This window comes from Stegostoma tigrinum, chromosome 27, assembly GCF_030684315.1.
Source record: "Stegostoma tigrinum isolate sSteTig4 chromosome 27, sSteTig4.hap1, whole genome shotgun sequence".
Classification (NCBI taxonomy): domain Eukaryota; kingdom Metazoa; phylum Chordata; class Chondrichthyes; order Orectolobiformes; family Stegostomatidae; genus Stegostoma; species Stegostoma tigrinum.
Window position 1 is genome coordinate 22,287,517 of NC_081380.1, and position 21,198 is coordinate 22,308,714.

Below are 21,198 nucleotides of genomic sequence, written 5' to 3' on the forward strand. Positions count from 1 at the left end.
ATTTAGATTCATTTTGATATTATAGTTACATGTGCCGAGATGTAGTGAAAATGTTGTTTTGCATGCTATCCAGACAATTCATACTTTACATAAGTAAATCAGGATAATAGAACAGAATGCAGAAAATGATCAGATCTCTCATATCAGAAATGTTCATCAGTCTGATAACAATTGGGGAAGATGTTATTCCTGACTCAGTTGTTACGTGCTTTCAAACTTTGGCATCTCCTGCCCAATGAAAGAAGGTGGATGAGTGTAAAACTGGGGTGGCCATTCCCTTGTCCTTTTATAATTTTACAACTTCTGGTTTGCTGTTGCTGCCAGGTGTGGTAGTATTAGTTGCCCATATATGGTTCTGTCTTGTTTAAGCTAATTCACGTTATCCAATTTTTTTTTGTTCTTTAATAGCATATTAAGATGTTGCTAGCAAAGCCAGTATTTGTTGCCCATTGTAAAATGTCATTGACCACAGTGGCTTGATAGGTCATTTCAGAGTCAGAGGTATATAGTATGGAAACAGGCCCTTCAGCCCAACTGTCCATACTGACTAGATTCCTAAACTGAACTGGTCCTGTTTGCCTGCATTTGGTTCATATCTGTCTAAACCTTCACTATCAATTACAAATGTAACTGTACCTGCCTCTACCATTTCTTCTGGCAGTTTGATCCATATATGCCCCACCCTCTGAAGAAGTTGCCCCTTGCGTTTTTTTTAACCTTCCCCTCCCCCTCACTTTTAATCCATGCCTTCTAGTTTTTGACTCCTTTTCCCTGTAGGTAAACGTCCTTGGTTGTTCCACTTTATCTGTGACCCTCACGATTTCATAAACCTTTCTGAGGTCTCTGCTCAGCCTCTTACATTCCTGGTTGAAAAAGTCCCAGCCTCTCCTTGTAACCTGACCTCTCCAGTCTTGGTAATATTCTTGTAAATCTTTCTTGCTCCCTTTCCGGTTTAATAACATGCTTCCTATAGCAGTGACCAAAATTGTACGCAGTAGTCCAAGTGTGGCTTTAAGCGTCCCAGCTCCTGTATTCACTGCACTGAGCAATGAAGGCAAGCATGTCAATCACCGCCTTCAGCATTCTGTCTACCCGTGTTGCTACTTTTGTGGAACTATTGTACCTGCAGTCTTGAGTCTTTCTGTTCAACAGCACATTGCATGGCACTACCATTCACTGTCATTCTTTGACCCATTGACCCAGTAAATCAAGGTCCCGTTGTATTCTTTTATAACCACCTTGTCTGTCCAGTATACCCTGAATTTTGCTGTCATCTGCAAACTTACCAGCACACCACCTACATTCTCATCCAAATCTTGTATACAAATGGTGGACCCAGTACCAATCATTGTGACACACCGCTTTCAGACTGAAAAACAATCCTCTATCACCACCCTCTGTCTCTTGCCGTGAAACCAGTTTTCTATCCATTGGCTAGCTCTCCCTGGATTTCACATGATCTAACCTTACTAAACAGTCTACCATGCAGAACCTTGAATGCTTTGCTGATGTCCATGTAGACAACGTCTAGCAATCTGCCTTCAGTCGTCTTTGTTACTACTAAAATGTCAAGTTAGTGACAAGATTTCCCCCAAGCTCTCAGCCATGCTAACTACCCGATTTAGTCGTTACCTTTCTAAACGCACGTGGGTACTGTCTCTCAATCCCCACCAGCTACTTACACACCACTGAAGCTAGGCTCACTGGTCTGTAGTTCTCTGGCTTTTTCCTACAGACTTTCTTAAATAATGGTACCATGTTTGCTACCTTTCAGTCTTGCAGTTGCTGTAGATGCAGATTACTCTGCTAGGGGCCCTACAATTTCTTCCTTGGCTTCCCACAATGTGCTGGGATATACTTGATCAGGACCCAGGGATTTATCTGCCTTTTTGTGTTTCACGACCTCCAACACCACCCCTTCTGTAATGTGGACACTTTTCTTTTTCAAGACATTGTTACTTATTTCCTGATTTTTCCTAGCTTCCACGGCGTTCTCAACAGTTAATACTGTTGAGAAATATTCATTTTAGGATCTCGCCCATCTCTTTTGTTCCATTCATAAATGGTCATGTTCATCTTTAGGGGGCCTATTCTCTCCCTGTTTAGTGTTTTGCCTTTAAAGAATCCAAAATTCTACAGGTATATTTATCTCCCAAAGCTATCTCTCATCCCCTGTTTGCCCTCCTGATTTCCCTTTTGAGCCTAATCATACACCCCCTAAATTTGGGATTCACTTGATCCCAGCTGTGTATTAATGATACATGCCTCCTTTTTCTTGAACATGCTGACCCTGAGCACTTGCCTCACTTTTGAAAGCTTCCCCAGTCAATTTAGGAAATTTTGAAACAGACCTATCCTTTTTCATAACTAAGTTAAAGCTAATAGATTATGGTCATTGGTCCCAAAGTGCTCCCTCATCAACACCTTAATCACTATGCCCTTCCTTAGTTCCCAAGGGGAGGTTAAGTTTTGCCCCTGTCACCAATAGGGCCATTTGAGAACTTCCTTCTGAACACACTTAAATTCTTCCCCATCCAAGCCCTTGACACTGGCAGTACCTGTCTTATTGGAACATTTAAAATCTGCAATTACAACCTTTTTGGGGTTATTGCTGACTACTGGGGTACTGTACCAAAAAAGTGATCATCTCCTTATTTTTCAGTTGGACCCATGTAACCTCACTATTGATCCCTCAGGAATATCGTCTCTAAGTACTGCTATGACTTTTTTTTTTAAAAAGTCCACTCCTTTCCCCTCTCTATCCCCTTCTATTCATTCTATTGTGTCTGTACCCTTGAATATTGAGCTGCCAGTCCTGTCCCTCCCTCAGCCGTGTTTCTGAAATAGCTATGATATCCCAATTCCACGTACCTGTCCAGGATCTGAGTTCAACTGCCATACCTGTCAAGCTTCTTGCATTGAAATAAATACAGTTTAATTCCCCACTCTTGTCTCGTTTTATTTAGTTTTATTTCCATTAGATCCCATGGTAAGAATTGAAGCTCTGTTTCTCCAATGTATTAGCCTAGGCTTCAGTGATATTACCACCAGTGCACCTCAAGACTGAACTAAATATCTGGGGAGAGAAGGGTTATGAACAGTGTTAATTGTACATCAGCTGATGGTTATGTATCATCATCTAGCAAATGGTCTTATTTATAAGTAGAGGCAGAATTTAAATGATGGAAGTGTTTTATTTTGCAATAAATCTACAGACTAACTAGGTGAAATAAATGTTACATCAGCTTGATTTTGATCTTTTGCCATTAACTATTATCACTCTGTCATGGTGACTGGGCTGTATATAACCTTGGTTTTGGCATGAGAGCCAGACTTAAAACAAAAATCTCCGCCTGATTTGGCTTTATTAAGGAAAACAGCCTGAGGTTCACGTCCATTGCATCTTATCTGACCTCAGTATATGTGAATTTATTTTCGTGTCGGCTTTGGCCAAAGATGTGGTAGACTTTTCTCCTTGATCAAGAATAGTTGGCTTTAGTTAGTATGAACACTGGTTGACTTGTCATTGTTAAACGGAGGATTATAATCAGAGAATGATTACAATACCGGAGGAAGTCCTTCAGCCCTTTGTCTCTGCTAAACCAGCTCAACTAGTCTTCCTTCCCTTGCCATTCCCTACTATTTTTTTCTTTGGAATTATCCCATTCTCTTTTGAAAGCTTAAGTTTAAACTGCCTCCACTAAACTCTTTCTTTTGTAATTCAGATTGTTAACCCCTCTCTAATGGTAAAAAGTTGCATGATTCATCCATAGGCTTTGATTTCAAACCTTTCTGAATCTTTTGCTTGTCTCTAAGGAGAACAGCACCAGCTTTTCTAGCCTATCAGTTTCAACTGAAGCCTTTCATCCTGGGAACCATTCTTAAGGATTTCCTCTGCACCATTTCTAATCCCTTCATATCCTTAGTGAAGTGTGGTGACCAAATGTAATACTCCAGTTGAGGCTGACCCAAATACCGATACAAGTTCAGTATAATTTTGTACTCTGGCACTGTAACTGGCATGAGCTGGTTTCTTTAACTGCTGCCCTGCACTCTAGTTAGAATTTGAATCTTAATGCTGCTGAATCAAATTACTTTGCTTTTTCTGCATTAAGTTTCAACTGCCACTTGTTTGCCCATTCCTGTCTGTCCTTTTTGAAGTCAAACACTATCTTTTTTCACAGTCCATAACTTCCAACTTGTGCCATTTGCACACTTGAAAATTGAACTTGTTTGTGCTGGCGTCTGGATTGATAGATTATATTCAAAAGAAAAATGAAGGAAATGGTGATCCTAATGCTAACCCCTGAGTAATCCCACTAATACTTTACTGTAATCTGAAAAACCACTGTTTACTAACTCTATATTTCCTATCACTTAGCCAAATTCATTCCCCTGCTGCTACTGTACCTGCCTATGTAATGTTCTAACTTTTTTTTTGCATTTTATCAAGTTCCTTTTGAAAATTGTCCATAGCACATCAGTGGCATTATTCTCGACAGCACTGTCTGTTACCAAAGTTAAAAATTCACTCTAGTTAGTTAACTCTTATTTTCTGTCAAATCCATAATAACATTACTTATTTAATCCACATTTGCCTAAGAAATTGATTTTTTTTGATCTGGAATTATTGTTTCACAAAGCATTCCCATTGCCAAGATATATGCACTATTATGATCGCTGCCCCCTAACTATTCTCTATTTAAGCATGATTCAGTTTACCCACCCTATCCTCCAGAACCAGGCCAACCCTATCATTCCTCATTGACAAGAAATGAAATCCTGCATAAATCCTTCTAAGCCCACCCTAAAATTTACTCTGAGGAATATATGCAAATAAATATGAATAATTCCTTCTGAGGAAGGGTCACCGGATCTGAAGCGTTAACTGTTTTCTCCTCCACAGATGCTACCAGACCTGCTGAGTTTTTCCAGCAACTTTGTTTTTGTTCCTAAAATTTATTCTCTGCTCTTAAACTATGATTAACCCCTGTTGGTTTGAATAGTTAAAGTTGCCAATTTATGGAAGAATCATAGCAGTAATAGGTAAAATTGTTGTGTAAATTTGTTTCCCTTCTTACTAAAATTAGTAGCCTATAAAGTGCACTGAGTGATTTAATGATTCCTCTACTGTTTCATTGCTCTCTCCAGCTCACTGGTTGGAGATCCCTATATCTATTCCCTGGTCTTCCTTAACTGCTGATGCAAAGGTCACCATTTATTCATTGTCAATACCCGTTAAAGCTGTGGGGTGACCATACCTAAAAATCCACAAAGATGTTAGCCCTGTAGTCAGTACACCATAATGGTTTTAAGGAAGTCCAGAATTTTGACTTGGTGATATTAAATGGGTGACTGGTCAGGCTGGTGTGTAACTTGTTGGGGAAGTGATGTTGGAGGCTGAGAAATGCTTGAGCCAGAGTTTATCTCCTTACTACTTTTTTTATCTGCAAGGCTGGATAGGTGTGTGTTGGAATAATCTGTTAAGTGAATGCAGCCAATCTCTACTACATTAATGCCATTTAACTGACACTGCAGCTATGACCCTTTCCATCTAAAAAACACAAGGGCAACAAATATGTGGGAGCACCTCTACCTGGAAATTTCCCACCAAGCTACACATCATCCTATCTTGGAAGTATATCATGGTTCCTTTTGGTATTGCTGGGTCAAAATCTTGGAACTCCCTCCCTAATGGCATTGTGGGTCTATCTACAGCCTGTGGACTTTAGGTAGCTCACTACCACCTTCTCAAGGGCAATTTGGCTTGGGCAATTAAATGCTGGCCTGGTCAGCAACACTTCCATCCCAGGAGTGAATTTAAAAAAGAGGCTAACATTTAATTTGTCCACCACCAATGCACTGTTATGACAGTACATATGAAGTGCCCTGCAGTTACTCAAATGGCTCTTGGACAGTACTGTCTAAATTATTGACCTCTATCACTTAGAGTCTACAACTTTTATTCTTCTGAGTAACACCACCTGTAAATCTGTCTTCAAGTCTGAGACCATCTTGATTCGGAAATACTGCTGTTCAGTTAGTGACCGAGTCAAACCCTATGGCTTAATTCCTGACCGTACTCTGAATGTTGCTTAATCACTGTGGTGGTTTAAAGTGACTGATCTTCAGTGGCAGTCAGGGATGGCAAAAAAATGCCTGGCCTTGCCAACAATTTTCTCAAACTCTTTAAAGAATAAAAATACACAAAGCTGAATAATCTAGTTTGGGGGGGGGAGGGGGGGGGAAATGAAAAACGAAAGAACTGTGATGCTGTAAATGAGGAACAAAAACAAGTTGCTGGAGAAGCTCAGCAGGTATGGCAGCATCTCTGAAGAAAAATCATAGTTAACATTTTGGGTCTGTTGACCCTTTCTCTGCTGCCAGACCTGCTGGGCTTTTCCAGAAACTTCTGTTTGTTCCTGGATAATCTGTTGTTTGTGAGTTCTTAAAATCTACTTGCACCATCTTTAAAAAATCAAATGAAATTCTGTTGCCTTCCTTCACATGATTAGCTTTTGTTTCTCATCAAGAGTTAAAAAATGGGTCTAGAATCTGTAGTGCATTCTAAAATTGGTAGATGAAAATGCAAACATTTGTTTGTTGAAAATTAGACTTGGGTTTAGTTGTTTTTCTTCGAAGGAGCCAAAAGAGGATTGCACTAAACTGCTCTTCTTAAAAGAAACAAATATTTTCAGCCAAGCGCTTGCCTTTCTCAAGATCCCACCGATATATTTATGTAGCACAACGTAATATTAAAACTTTTGTTTCAGCAACATGGCATGCTTAAGCAGCAAGACCTTAACATTGCTATGATGGTGACATCCCGTGAAGTCTTCAGTGCACTTTCTCAGCTTGTTCCATGTGTTGGGTGTCGGCGCAGTGTGGAAAGACTTTTCTCCCAGCTTGTAGAATCTGGCAATCCAGCTTTGGAGCCTCTTTCAGTGGGACCCACAGGAGTTCTCTCAGTAACTCGTGCTTGCATGTTGGATGCAAAAAAGCTGTTCACGTTATTTTATGTACACGGGTAAGTGAATGTTTATATCCTTTTTTTTTTGGAGAATTAGATCTGACTAAATCATTGCTGTTTCCTGACTATATTACAATCAATGATATTTTAAGACTACTCTGAAATGTGTTTGAATAAATTTGCTCCTGAGAAAATTTGTGATAAAACTAAGTCAGAACTAAACTGGATTTTCTCTGCCATGGATATGATCTTGCCCTGTGCTGCTCAGTTGAGGAGGGGGAAGAAACACGTACACTTTCTTGACAATTGAATGGATTTCACCTTGCTACTGAGGCAGCAGATTGTTTGTTCTTTTTTGGTTTATTATATAAATATATCTTTCTCATTGTAAATACTAACTTAATTGATCTAGGAACTAAAGGAACATTTGATTTAGCAGGGCATGAGTATTCTGGATTCTGATCAGCAAATGTGGGAAATTACTTCGTGTTCATTCTTTTATGGCATACAATTTTAAAATCTATTTGAACTGAAAAATGCTGACACATCACCCCTGCCTTTTGTGGCATTGTGTTAATTTCAGGTAAACAATTAATAAAATGACCTTGGAAATGACTTGATTATAGATTTTGAGACTGTGACAGTGATTTTTAAAACTGATATTGCCTTTCTGCTGTGAAGTAGAAGTGGCTAAACCGGTCAGGGATAATTTCAACATTTAAATTCTGAAGTACTAAATAAATACAATATTATAAAGTCTGTAACAAGTTGGAATGAGCAACTTAATGCCATAATTGGGGGGCAAAAAGTTAGCTGCAGATGAACATTTGAAGTATCGTGCAGTATTAGTCTTATCTATCCTTTTTCAAAAAGATATAATCTGCCATTCCACTAATTTGGCTGGATCTACAGCTATATGAAAACAAATGTGCAATTTCTCCTAAAAAAAAACTCCTCTGGTCCCAGAGGCTCACTTACGTTCTGAAAGCATGAGACTGATTGATTGACTTTCTCTTTTCCTGATGTTTGCTAGTATTCTTTTGTATTGCAGTTGAATGTTAAGCATTTTAAAATTGCTATTTTTCTGACAGAGATTAGAGCCTAACTTTTCGGTATTTATGTTTACTGTTGCATTTTACCAGTTTAAAGGAAGTTATTTTAGGTCCCTTTTTCCTTTCTTCCAGTGAGTCCCAAGCAAGATAACAGCTGGCATCATTTGAAATGGTCTGTTTTTGGGTAAATCATGTCATCCACCATTGTAAAATGTGGGCTACCTGTGTAGAGTCCCACAGAAGTTTATTTAATATTGGATTATGTTTTGCTTTGTCAATGAGTGTTCTGTACAATAAGTTCTGAATTTCTTCATAGGTCTAAACTAAATGAGACTATTGATGCAATTCCTAAAAGTAAAAAGAACAAAAGATGTCAGTTACACTCGTTAGATACGCACAAGCCAAAACCTTTAGGGTAAGTAATACCTGCAGTTGTCCTGTATTAGATTATGATGGGGAACTTTTTAAAAACTATACTTCTACGGCAGTGCACAACCTTTTGGCTTATAAATTCAATCTAACCTATAAAGCCACAGGACACTAAGATTTTTGCTGACATTTTGAATGCAGTAGCTTGTAAATCTAGAAAAGTTTACCTTGGTGTTTTGCTACTTTTTGCTTGAAGGTTTTTCATGTTATCTTGGCTATCCTGGGGTATTTCTGATTTATTTGGAAGAGGTGAAATATATTTTTCATTTGTTAATGTCAATCACTAACACTTTTTAGGAAAGTTTCAGCCATCTTCCTTAAGCAAAATAAATTACTTCATCATACAAAGATACATGGATCAAGGGAATATTTGCTATGCACAAAATGGTACAGTCAAAGAGAACTTGAAAAATTTAATTTTTTCAAGTTAGTTTTCAGTTTTGTTCAAGGCCTAAATTGAATGTTAGTGGCACATCTTGATGCATGTTTTTCAGGGCTCTTGGGCTTCGCCTTATTTTTGTGTTTTACATTTTTACGAGTAAAATATACACTTTGTATAGCTTAACTGCACCTCTTTTATGGCTTTCAAAGCCTGTTCATTTTGGCAATGAAATCTGCTTGGCAGTATTCCAAATCCTGCAGCAGTGAAGTATCGATATTTTCAAAAGCGTAATTCACTCACTTGGCAGTTATTTTTTTTATTTGCTAGCTTCGTCTTCATCTGGAAGCACCATATCCACCCAAAATGTTTGTGACGTGCTTTTAGTTGTTGGAAATGGTTCTTTTTGAGGCCAGGTATATATTTGAGGATACAGACTTGTGACAATAGCTACCTTCCAGTCAATCCAGGGTTTGATGCTCAGCATAACTGGGTGAGTAAAGAGAGCCATTACAGCTATTGCCGAACAGCTAAAACTAATTTTTCAGGCTATATCATGGGCAGAATGATGGTAATGTGCACTCAATAGATTTGAGACTGCATGAGAGTTGCATTCTGTTTTTACCCACTTGATAGATGCCCAAACATAGTCATTTGGTTATCTGATAATTCTGAATTTGGGACAAGCAGGCAGCTGGTAAGGGATTTTTGTGGAATAAGAGGAGGACAAAGATTTGAGAGGGCGGCGCTGCCGAATGGCCTGTAAATGAGGTGAGAGAGAGTGTCCTACAACTACAGCCTCAAATTATTTTTCTCCATTTAATGTTTGATAAATTTTCAGATTGCTATCCTGATTAGTTTGAAAATCAGTATGACGAAATCTGTTAGTAATTGTTTTCTGGAATACTTTTCTTCTGTCTTGCCAATGATGGGTATTTAAAGGAGAACGGCAGTAAAAATTACTTATGGGCGTGAGTTTGTGGCCTTTCAGACATAGTCCAATAAATCGATGTGCAGAGAGGTTGAGAAGTTTTAATTGGCAGAAGCTAACATTTTGGGATCCCAGTTTAATTGCTTTTGTGCTCTTACAAGGCAGACGACTGATCTCGGCAAGTAATGTGATGTTTAATATTCCCCTGTTGTACTGCATGGTCTCAGCTGGCTGAACATTCACTGTCTATTACCCCTCTTTTGGTGGAAGTAGTGGAGATTGCCTTCATTGGTTGTTTAAGACTAAGTTGTCATCAATTTTTTTTGGAGCTCCAGATTTGGATAAGTTGTGCCATTTGAGAACAAGAGGCATGTGAATCACATGAAGGTCAGCCAATCTGTTAGCCTGCCGCCTGTTTTAAGATGTGACTTCTGTCTTCCGTTGGTTCCTTTTTTTTCAAGTTGGTTTTGCTTTTTAAATTATTGTAGATCTTGCTGTCACCATGCTCCCTTCAGTAAGACGGTCCAAGTCGTAACAAGCCTTTTTCTCACTTTTTTCCTTTGGTCCTTTTCATAACCTTTTTTGAGTGGTTAAAGTTTGTTGAGTGGAAGTAGTTTTTTTTATTCCCTCATGTTACTTAATTAATGAAGTATTGAATGAGATTTCTTCTTAACCTTGTTGATAATTGAAGGAGCTCTAATCTCTTGCTCTTGCAATGGATGAGAAATTTTCATTGCATCAATCAGTCAGCACTGTGCTGTATGACTGTAACTATACTACACTTAAATCTGCAATGGACTCTACCACATTTTCCTTCCACTCTGACCCCAAGTGTCTGCACTTGTCCTTCATTGTTTATGTACATTTTAATAGCTTCCCAAAGTGTATTCACTTTGGTTTTTCTATTATTGCTTTTAGTCTTCTCTATTTAGTGTTCCACAACAGATCCCTGCAACTGCACAATATTAGCAACAGCACCACTATGTGGTAAAATTTGATAATGGAGTTAACCTTATTGTGGTGAGTGGGTTGAAATAAAAATTATACACCTAATTATTTCTGTTGTGGAACCATCTATGACTAGCGTAATTTGTCATTTGAGTACTTTTGACTGTATTATGGATGTTTTCACATCTCTATGTTGCTGCTTTTGAACTTGCATCAAAAAATCTGAAGTTGGCTTTTAACAAAATGGCTTGTTCTTCACGCCTTCATTGCCTGCAGTGAAAGGGCTTCTCTTCAGCTAATGTGCTGATGCAGCTTGAGCCGGTAATGAGCCCAGAGAATCAGTTGTCTTCCTTTCTTGGTATGCCTGTTAGAAATGCATGCTCAAGAGACAACTCGAATAGGGAAATAAAGCGGCATTCCAACATCTGTGATGTCATGGCTTTGATCGGTTGATTTACAAAATGAAATTGCAGTTAACCTGTATTAAGTTATTTCAAGTCTGAAATTTTTTTCAAAATGCAGTAAAGTTGTAGGATTTGCTGTCTTGCTTAATATACTTGATGTACATCTTTTTATAGGTGAAGGGTAGAAAGATGTATGTATAAATGATCCTGAGCCTGTTAACTCTTCTGCAAATTACAGTGAAGGGAACAGTGGCAGTGGAAACGCAGAGAGAGCACTAGGGTCAGATAAGAAAAGTAATGGAGACAGCAAGAAAGAAGTCAGATGTAGCATCCTTTTTCACTTTGGACCTTTTCAGCCACCACACAGGTAACAGGGAGATAAATGTAGAGCTAGTTTATTTGAGGTGCATAGTGCTCATTTTTTTTAAAAAAAAACTTTAACATGTCATGTTCGTACTTGAATTTTAACTGAATTTATCCTTGCCATCAAATGCAATTCATTCTACAGTACATGTTGATAACGGTAGCTGCTGAATATTCATTTTCAATCTTGGTTGCATGATGCTTATTAAATTAATTTAAATGGCTTTATTTCCAAAAATAAGCATGCCACAGCTTGCTTTTTGAAATTGACTAGCAACAAGCAGTGAATCATTCTATTATGATGACTAATAGATGTAAAGTATGACTGATGCAACTCTAATGTCTTCGTTTTGTAATTTGCTATACTTGTTGGCAACTGCAAATAAAGCTAGTGTTTTTGGATGGTGGAAAGTGAAAAGATATTGTACTAGGCTTGTAGTTAAACTTATTAACAATCTGTAAAGCTTTGCTAGCCGTACACTATTCAGAATGTTAAACAGCAATGCATTGCATTTTAAAGTATGTTTTATACACCTGAGAGACATGAAAAGTATCACTTTGAGGGGAAACCATAGTTACTGTCGAATTAGTGTTTGAGACTGAAATTTTCATCCAAGTTGACTTTATTCCAGTTGAAGTTTGTCTTTCCCTACTAACCTTTCTAAAATAAGGATATACTGTTTATATTTAGATTTCTGTTTATTTTATGGCTGTAGCTCCCTATTGTGTAAATGACTCTTAATGATGAATTAAATGAGGTACATCAGTTTAACCTGACAATCTTTCTCTTTGTTTTGGGGGTGTGATGTATGGGTTTACCACTGGTCCCAAATTTTAATGGAAATGCTTGCTGTTGTTTTCTTGTCCACCTCCCCTTAAGGATTTTAAGTTTATTTTTCAATGTCATCATAGATCAGACCTTAGCACAAATGAAGCATTGTAGTTGGGTTCAGAAGTAATACGGTTGTATGTAAAAAGTGAAATAACATGTTTACACGGGACCATTCATGATCAAGGTATCGCAACACAGATTTAGGTCAAGTTGAGCATCTTTTGAGGTGTAGCCAATTTTGTAATATGGGAAACTATTTCTAGTTTACTTGCAAGTTCAACTCAGACTACTTATGAAAATTAAAGATTGAACTTTGGTCACCCTAAATTTTATGGGGAATTGTTTCACCCAACCCTGAACTTGGTTCCATGCATGTGCAGTTATGACTTAAAAATTGCACTAGCATCATATTGGGTTAACATGGCTACTGTACTGTTTCAGTAAACCACAATGTATTTCTCATTTCTGCCAACGTATTGCATTTGGTCAGAGGTGGCTCTTCAGGTTACATTTTAATATAATAAAATTCAAAAGTCAGAAACTGACCCTTGATATTTAAGATCTGAATTGCTACAGGAAAAAACATTTTGTAAAACGAACCGTAGTTGATCTTTGATTCCGAAGCGTAATGATCTTGACAACAAAAGCTCTATTTTCATTCAGGATATTTAAAAAAAGCTTTGTCTCTTTTGTACAAAGGATAATGCATAGACTAGTGCTTTTTCTTAGGATGGTTATTTTCTCTCCAAAAATTGGAAGATATCTATGGCTAGCCAACAAGTAATTGGACTATTGGTGTTTAGAATTAATTTTGCAGTGAATCATAGTGTACTAATGTGGCTTTTGGGTTCTGCTGGATGATGTTATGGGGCAATTAACTGGTTTTTCAATTGACAAAGTAATGAAAGAACATTGTGTCTTTGTAATAAATTGCAAACTTGACTTGATATCTTGGGCAGACTTTTTGTAGTGTTCAAAGGTGGCCTCAGCTGCAAATTCTTGATCACTACTTGTGCTACTTGACTATTTTAAGTGTGCAATAGTTGATGCGGGGTTAACAGCCTACATTATGCATTTCTGACCTTGTTGGTTTAAAGAAAACTAAATTTAACGCTTATAAAGGAATAGCATTCTTTAATTTCAACCTCCTGCTTTCACAGCTATCTTTAGTTGCATTCTGTTAATTTAGAACAAGCACTCTTTTTAAAAATTTGGCAATTAACTGTTAAGGGCAGTCTGATGTACATTTTATGCAATCATCCACAATTGCAAATGGAAAATTATCTTGGCTATGCAGAAATTTGGTTATAATAAAAGCAAAATACTCTGGAAATCTGAATTAAAAACAAGTCTGGGTAAATTTGGGCCTGGCAGCACGTGTGGGGAGAGAAACGCTTCATGTTTAAAGTTCATTATGACACTTCAGAATTGAAAGGAGCTGGAAAATGATGTATTTTATGCAAGTTACAAAGTTGGAGAGGAGCAAGTGGAAAAGATTTGAGGGTACCTAGAGCAAAAGACAGACTGACAATGAGTGAGTGAAAGGTAAAGTGGCTATAAAATATAAATGTTAGGTGTGAAAAGGAGAAAAATGTACTCTTGAATAAAGACAACAAGACATTGCCAGGGGAAGGTGAGGTGTGTACCGAGGTCATGCTTTGAGTTTTAGAATTCTATTTCATGTCCTAGAGGTTGTAAAACACCTAAAGATTTTTATTTGACAGTTTCCAGATAAATAAATCCTTTTGTGATCTCCCAGTATTTCTGTAAGATCGCCTGGGTATATAAAAAGCAAGAATGGGACTGAACGTATGTAAATGTGTTGCTGACACATAGGATTGAAAGCTGTGAACAGGACAACAGTCCACAAAGAAGTATAGGCAGGTGAGGGGAGAAAAGACAGAGCAATAATGTTGGAACATGTGGACTTGTTCACTGGCAGGAAGGACAAAAGCAGCATGTTTTTATAGACTTCAGAATGAGACATAGAGATCTGGGTGCCCTGGTACGTGAATTGCAAGTGCAGCAAATACTGCAGCTGTGCAAGATTTTGTTTAAAACATCGAGTAACATGTAAGATTTTTAAAAAATCTCCTTGAGGTTCACATCACTTTAGAAATGTGAGTAGGCTTGCTATTTGATGCTTGGAATGAAGGAGTGTCTGAGAAGGAAAATTTGTCGCCGAGTTGGGCCACTATAAATTTGGAATTTAGATGAATTAATCGATCTTAATGAAACAACATGCGGTCTTGCGGGGAGAGAGGTTGATGGATGGATGTTGAAAGGAGGTAGCTTTAATAAGAGGTCTCCCATTTTAAGACAATTCAGAAATTTATTTGTGACAAGATCCACTCCCTGCTTTGAATATTTTTATGGCAGAGGTAGGTGGATTCTTGACTAATGAATTGAAGGAGATCAAAAGTAGGCAGGTGAATGAAATTCAGGTTGTAGTCAGATTAACTATAATCTTACTAAGTGGCCTACTCTTCCACCATTCATTAGTTGTAAGTAACCATTTAGGTAAAAGTCCATTAATCTACTGAAGTTCATTGCTTCAGTGCGTTAGCACTCCTTGGCACAATTTTTTGTTTTGAATAACCTTGTTTTATCAAAACTGTTGCCCTTTCAGAATGGAAATCTGACATCATTACGCAGCCTGGCTTGTGTGACCCCAGTTCCATAGCAAAATGGTTAAGTCTTGCTGCCTTCTGAAATAACCCTACCCAGCCGCTGGGTTCAAAGGCAGTTGGGTTGAGCAACAACTTCTGGCTTTGCTCAAGAACTCCCATGTCCCTGAAAGAATGAAGAAAATTGTTCAGTACAGTTTTATCTAGTATGTGCGTGTTGTGCTAATCCTTTTGATATTTTTAAAGTAGTAATTTTAAAGTGACTTGAAAGGCAGAAAGTTAGTTTTTTATAAAAAAAAATGGTGGGGGAGAAAGAACGTATAGTCCCTTTGAGGTGATGTGCTTTTCTATCCTTGGAGATTTAAACAAAAATGTCTGTTTTTAAAAAGTGAAGAGGTACGAACAATTCTGAAGTATTTGTAAAGGTACCATGTCACTCCTATCTAAGATTCCTGATACAAGAATTCAGGGGAAAGCATTTCTGACAGGATCAGCAGAGAAGGCAAAGAATCTTGTGGAAGTCTCAACCTGACTATACTTTTGAGATAAAGTGTGAAGCCGGATGAACACAGGCCAAGCAGCATCTCAGGAGCACAAAAGCAGATGTTTTGGGCCTAGACCCTTCATCAGACAGGGGGATGGGGTGAGGGTTCTGGAATAAATAGGGAGAGAGGGGGAGGTGGACCGAAGATGGAGAGAAAAGAAGAAAGGTGGAGAGGAGAGTATAGGTAGGGAGGGGATAGGTCAGTCCAGGTAAGATGGACAGGTCAAGGAGGTGGGATGAGGTTAGTCTTGGGGTGGGAGGAAGGGATGGGTGAGAGGAAGTACAGGTTAGGGAGGCAGAGACAGGCTGGGCTTGTTTTGGGATGCAGTGGGGGGAGGGGAAGAGCTGGGCTGGTTTTGGGATGCGGTGGGGGGAAGGGGAGATTTTGAAGCTGGTGAAATCCACATTGATACCATTGGGCTGCAGGGTTCCCAAGCGGAATAGGAGTTGCTGTTCCTGCAACCTTCGGGTGGCATCATTGTGGCACTGTAGGAGGCCTATGATGGACATGTCATCTAAAGAATGGGAGGGGGAGTGGAAATGGTTTGCGACTGGGAGGTGCAGTTGTTTATTGCGAACCGAGCGGAGGTGTTCTGCAAAGCGGTCCCCAAGCCTCCACTTGGTTTCCCCAATGTAGAGGAAGCCACACCGGGTACACTGGATGCAGTATACCACATTGGCAGATGTGCAGGTGAACCTCTGCTTAATGTGGAATGTCATCTTGGGGCCTGGGATAGGGGTGAGGGGGGAGGTGTGGGGGCAAGTGTAGCACTTCTACTTTTGAGATTCTGATTTTTTTAAAAATTTATTTTTACTACTACTTGGGTTTATATAAGTGGGACTTGTGTTTATTGGAGCAGCATATCATTAAAATCTTGCTCTGTTTGTTTGGAAATAGTTAAGGAGGAATTGTTTGATTTGTTAGTAGCTCTGCTAATTTGTTGAATAAATAAATTGTTAGTTGTTGCTTATGAAGTGAATATCAAGGATTTTCTTTCATTTAGCCATTGTCTTTAACATAATAGGTAAGGTGAGGCAAACTTCTCTGGGTGTTTCAGGTTTAATTATTAGGGGACCTCTTGATAATAAAATTGAAGTACAAGCACCCAGTCTGTTATGGCAGGAGCACAGGGGCTTAACTTCATCCTTCCTAACGAGAGGTGAAGTTAACATTTTTTGGGCAACTGCTGCTAAGCAGAATCTGGTTCTGCATAAATACTGTGCTTGGTATACTAGAGAAGTTCAGTACTTTGCATTTTATTTACACACTAAAATGCTGTAGTCATTAAACGCATTTTTGTCTGTGGTGTTGCTGTGTTTATTAGTGGAGAAGTAAATGTTCCAAATTAAGTGAAACTGTTTGGTTTGAAATATCCTAAGAACACGTAAGGAATGCTAAATGCAAGCTTTTTTTCTTATTTCATTATTTCTCCCTGGTCTTCCTACTTGTTTTCCTAAATCATTTATTTCCAAGATTTTAATGCTGAACTTGCCCCATATGACTGAGTTGGAATGGTGTCCTAATTTTTTTTCTTGCTTCCACTCTGCTGGTCAGCAAATTTTAGGTTTAACCAAGTGTGATATGACCAGTTGGTAGTTTTAGACAGTATCTTGTTTAGTAGAAGAAACAATTAAACCAGGCTTCTTTAGTCATTAAGTAACCAGTTAATTACTAAAAAATAAACTTGCTCAATGGGAGATGCAAAGGCTAGAGACAGTTTGAGTTATGCATATTCATATCACCTGTTTTAAGCAAATAACACTCCTCCAATCTGGGAAGGAACAAAGAAAAAGTGCTACAAAGTGTTAGCTTTTATAGTACTTTGGCCAAGTAATAATTAACACGGGGGCAGCACGGTGGCTCACAGCGCCAGGGACCCGGGTTCAATTCCAGCCTCAGGTGACTGTGTGGAGTTTGCACATTCTCCCCGTGTCTGCGTGGGTTTTCTCCGGGTGCTCCGGTTTCCTCCACAGTCCAAATTTGTGCAGGCTAGGTAGATCGGCCATGCTAAATTGCCCATAGTGTTCAGGGGTGTGTGGGTAATGGGGGGAATGGGTCTGGATGGGATGCTCCAAGGGGTGGTATGGACTTGTTGGGCCGAAGGGCCTGTTTCCACACTGTAGGTAAGCTAATCTTAACTCAGTGGGATGGGTTGTCCCAAATGGTATTCTGTTTCTGTAGTTATTTTCTGCATACAAGCTGAAGTTGTTGGCTTGTCCATGTAGACTGCATTGCCCTCATCCCCACACACTGTTATCCTAACCACACTACCTTTTGTTTAATCAGTGGCACGTCTTTGGTGATAGCAAATTAATGGTAGAAAGCATACTTTCTCAAAATCTCATTTACTGGTATTTTGGTATTGGGACAGGGAACACTATTAATGCCAATACTTATGTTGATCTTTGCACACCCTTTTCCCTGACAAGCTGTCCTCTGGGTTGATTTCATCTAGATACTAATTCTGTGTAATATTTTTTCAGAAAGTTAAAGAACAGTCTGGGTGCAACGCAACTGAAGTCTCAGCCTACCTCCAATATTCATAAGGGCACTATTTTAAAGTCCATCAGACCCTCATGACAGTGATCAATGTATTGTGCTATGTGTACCCCCATAGGTAGGACTAAGAGATGGTATTTCTTTTGATACCTGAGATTAATCCATTGAGTCCAGAGATTTATCTTTTTTGTTAGATGAGTTTATAGACACAAGTTTGAGCTCCTCTTAACTAAATCAAGGGAAGGTTTTTTGAGCAAAAGGACAAATCACTGCTACACTACTTTTCAATTTTCCAGGGTAGATTAATAAGAGCCTGCAACGTGGCTCAAGAGCATGCTAAAATTTTACAAATAGGTGGACAAGCAAGCTATGACCTGAACGTTGTAGCCAAAGAACTGTGCATTAGTGTCATACCTTTTGTGGTAACCCACTGAAAGCCCTACAGTAGAAAATGAAATAATGATGACGCAGAGGGAGATGTGGAAAATTCACAAATCAAACCACCACCTGTTCCATTAGCATATACTGAACTATTAGGGAGATTAGAGACTAAGATCTCTGAAATATTTATCAAGAAGACTGGCAAGGCTGCCCACAGTGGCTGTGGTCTGTAGCGATTAAACTAGGGTGTGCAATTTTTGTCATTTACAATGTACATATGGTAGGACAATATCCTCCCATAAAGTTGCATCGTTATTGCTTGGGTCCAAGAAACAGGTAAAAGCAAAAATTCAATACTTGTTGGCAAACCACCTGATTGAACCAAACTAGCTGGAATTCCCAACTATTCTAACACCCAAGCCTGACTGCTCAGTCAGATTCTGCTTATCCTACCAAATTCTTCAGGATGATTGTATTTGCAGCATTGAAAGAACCATTTTTATAATAAACAGATTTGCTGAAGGCAACTTGCAAGTTTCCTTGGCCCCACAAGCTACAGAAATATCAGCCTTTGTTACTTCATTCAGCCTTTTCCTAATGTTATGTTTGCCATTTGCACTTTAAAAAAAATTCTTCCTGTTCTAGAAGTAGGTGAACTAAGTAGCCTGAATTTCTAACTGCATAGTATGCAATGATGTCACATTGGCATATAGTTGTTCCTCCAAGTGACACTTGAAACAGACGGAAGCCTTTTTTTTTGAAAGATTAGCTGATTATTGCAAACATCTACCTTTTTTCTTGGACAATTTTTCCTATAGTTTGAGCTGCTCTTAAGATGAGTTTATAGACACCAGTTATTAAAAAGACAAAAATCTGGACTCAATGGATGAATCTCAGGTGTCAAACAAAAAAATTTACATCTCTTAGAGTTGTGGGAGTACTCATGGCATAATACATTGATCATTGTCTTGAGGATCTAATGGGTTCCAGAATAGTGCCCTTGTGATTGTGGGAGGGAGGTCAAGACTTCAATTGCGTTGCACCCAGGCCAACCTTTTCAACTTGTTGAAAAATTCTACACGCACAATTGGTATCTTGTTCTGACTGGATCTCCACCAGTAATTCATATCAAGGGAGAACTGAAATAACGTCACTACCGAATGGCAGAATCACCAGTCTCTGCCAGTTTGGCCTCTATCTTATTTAGTGTCCAATTACGTCACTGCTCAGGAAGGAATTTTTTTCCTGTCACGCTTGCTGGACCTTTCTAAAATGACTGGGGGAATACCACTGCCATCCCGTCAAAAAAAAATCAGTTGTGCAGGAGTCAGTCAGCCCTGTCTAGTGTCAGGCTGTGGACAGAGGTTTCGCTTCACGTGCACTTAATATAAAAGTTTGGATATATACTCTTGCTAATACTTGTTTCTCAAACCATGGTATTTAATGGTGAAAAAATTCTTTTTCTCAGCAGAAGAATTTGAATGGCCACAATCTCTGAGCATGAACAAGTTTACCTGTCACTCCCTTACACAATAGGGAGTCACTTTTTTCGTTTTTCACAGAATTTCCTGAAATTGAGATCTTCACCTGCCATGCATCCACAGACCATTAGATGTAAGAGCAGAAGTAGACCATTTAGCCCATCAAGTCAGCTCTGCCCGACAATAAGATTGTGACTGATCTCTTATGCTCCAATTTCTTGCCTTTCCCTCCAGCCCTTTACTGACTTTTTTAAAAAAAAACTGTCTACCTCATCCTTGAATAGACTTAATGACCCAGCCTCAACAGCCTTTTGTAGTAAAGAAATCTAAGATTTAGTACCCTCAGAATATATTTCCTCTTCCCTTGTCTTAAATCTGCAATCCCTAATTCTAAGGTTATGCCCTTTGGACCTATGTCTCCCATAAGGGCATACAACCTTTCTGTCAAGTTCCTTGTGAATCTGGTATGTTTCAATAAGGCCACTTCTCATTTGTCTAAATTCCAGAGTGTACAGGCCAAACCTATCCTCTCAAACCTGTTCCTCCATACTTGGTATCAGCCTAGAGGGCCTTCTCTGGACTGCCTGCAATGCCAGTATATCTTTCCCTTTAATAAGGAATCCAAAACTGTTCACTATTCCAGTTGTAGCTTAATGAGCGTCATGTGTAGTTCTAGCAAAGCTCCTGTTTTTTTTAATACTCTTATTCCCTTTTGAAATAAAGCCCAACATTCTTTTTGCTTTCCCTTTTACCAGCTGAACTTTGGATATGTTTTGAGATTCCTGGACAAGGACGCAATCCCTCTGATTTGTAGCTCCCTACAGTCTTTCTCCATTTTATCTGGCAAGTCTTTTCCCTACTTGGTTTAACCTGTCATTGTCCACATTTGGTACCTTTACCTTTATTGGTTAGTGGATTGGGAGGTCATGTTGCAGCTGCACCAGACATTGGTTAGACCACTTTTGGAATACAGCATTCAGTTCTGGTCTAAGATAATAAAGTGTGGAGCTGGATGAACACAGCAGGCCAAGCAGCATCTCGGGAGCACAAAAGCTGACATTTCGGGCCTAGACCCTTTTTCAGAGATCTCTGCTATAGGAAAGAGATGAAACTCGAAACGGTTCAGAGAAGATTTACAAGGATGTTGCCAGGGTTGGAGGGTTTGAATAGGCTGGTGCTATTTTCCATGAAGTGTCAGAGGCTGTGTGGTGACCCCTTTATAGAAGCTTGTAAAATTATGGACATGGGAAGGGTGAATGATCGAGGTGTATTGCTCAGGGTAGGGGAGTCCAAAACTAGAGACCATAGGTTTATGGTGAGAGTGGAGACATTTAAAAGGGACCTGAGTGGCAACTCT

At 38.9% G+C, this 21,198-nt stretch overlaps 1 protein-coding gene across 2 annotated transcripts in view; it reads left to right on the forward strand.

Annotated features, from left to right (window-relative positions):
- Positions 1 to 21,198, forward strand: part of ggnbp2 (gametogenetin binding protein 2) — a 70,648-nt gene that overhangs the window by 26,396 nt on the left and 23,054 nt on the right. For both annotated transcript variants that reach the window (XM_048557315.2, XM_048557314.2), the window contains exons 3-4: positions 6,774 to 7,027; positions 8,339 to 8,437. In XM_048557315.2, coding sequence (XP_048413272.1) covers positions 6,774 to 7,027; positions 8,339 to 8,437 — 353 coding nt within the window. The remainder of the gene's footprint in view (positions 1 to 6,773; positions 7,028 to 8,338; positions 8,438 to 21,198) is intronic.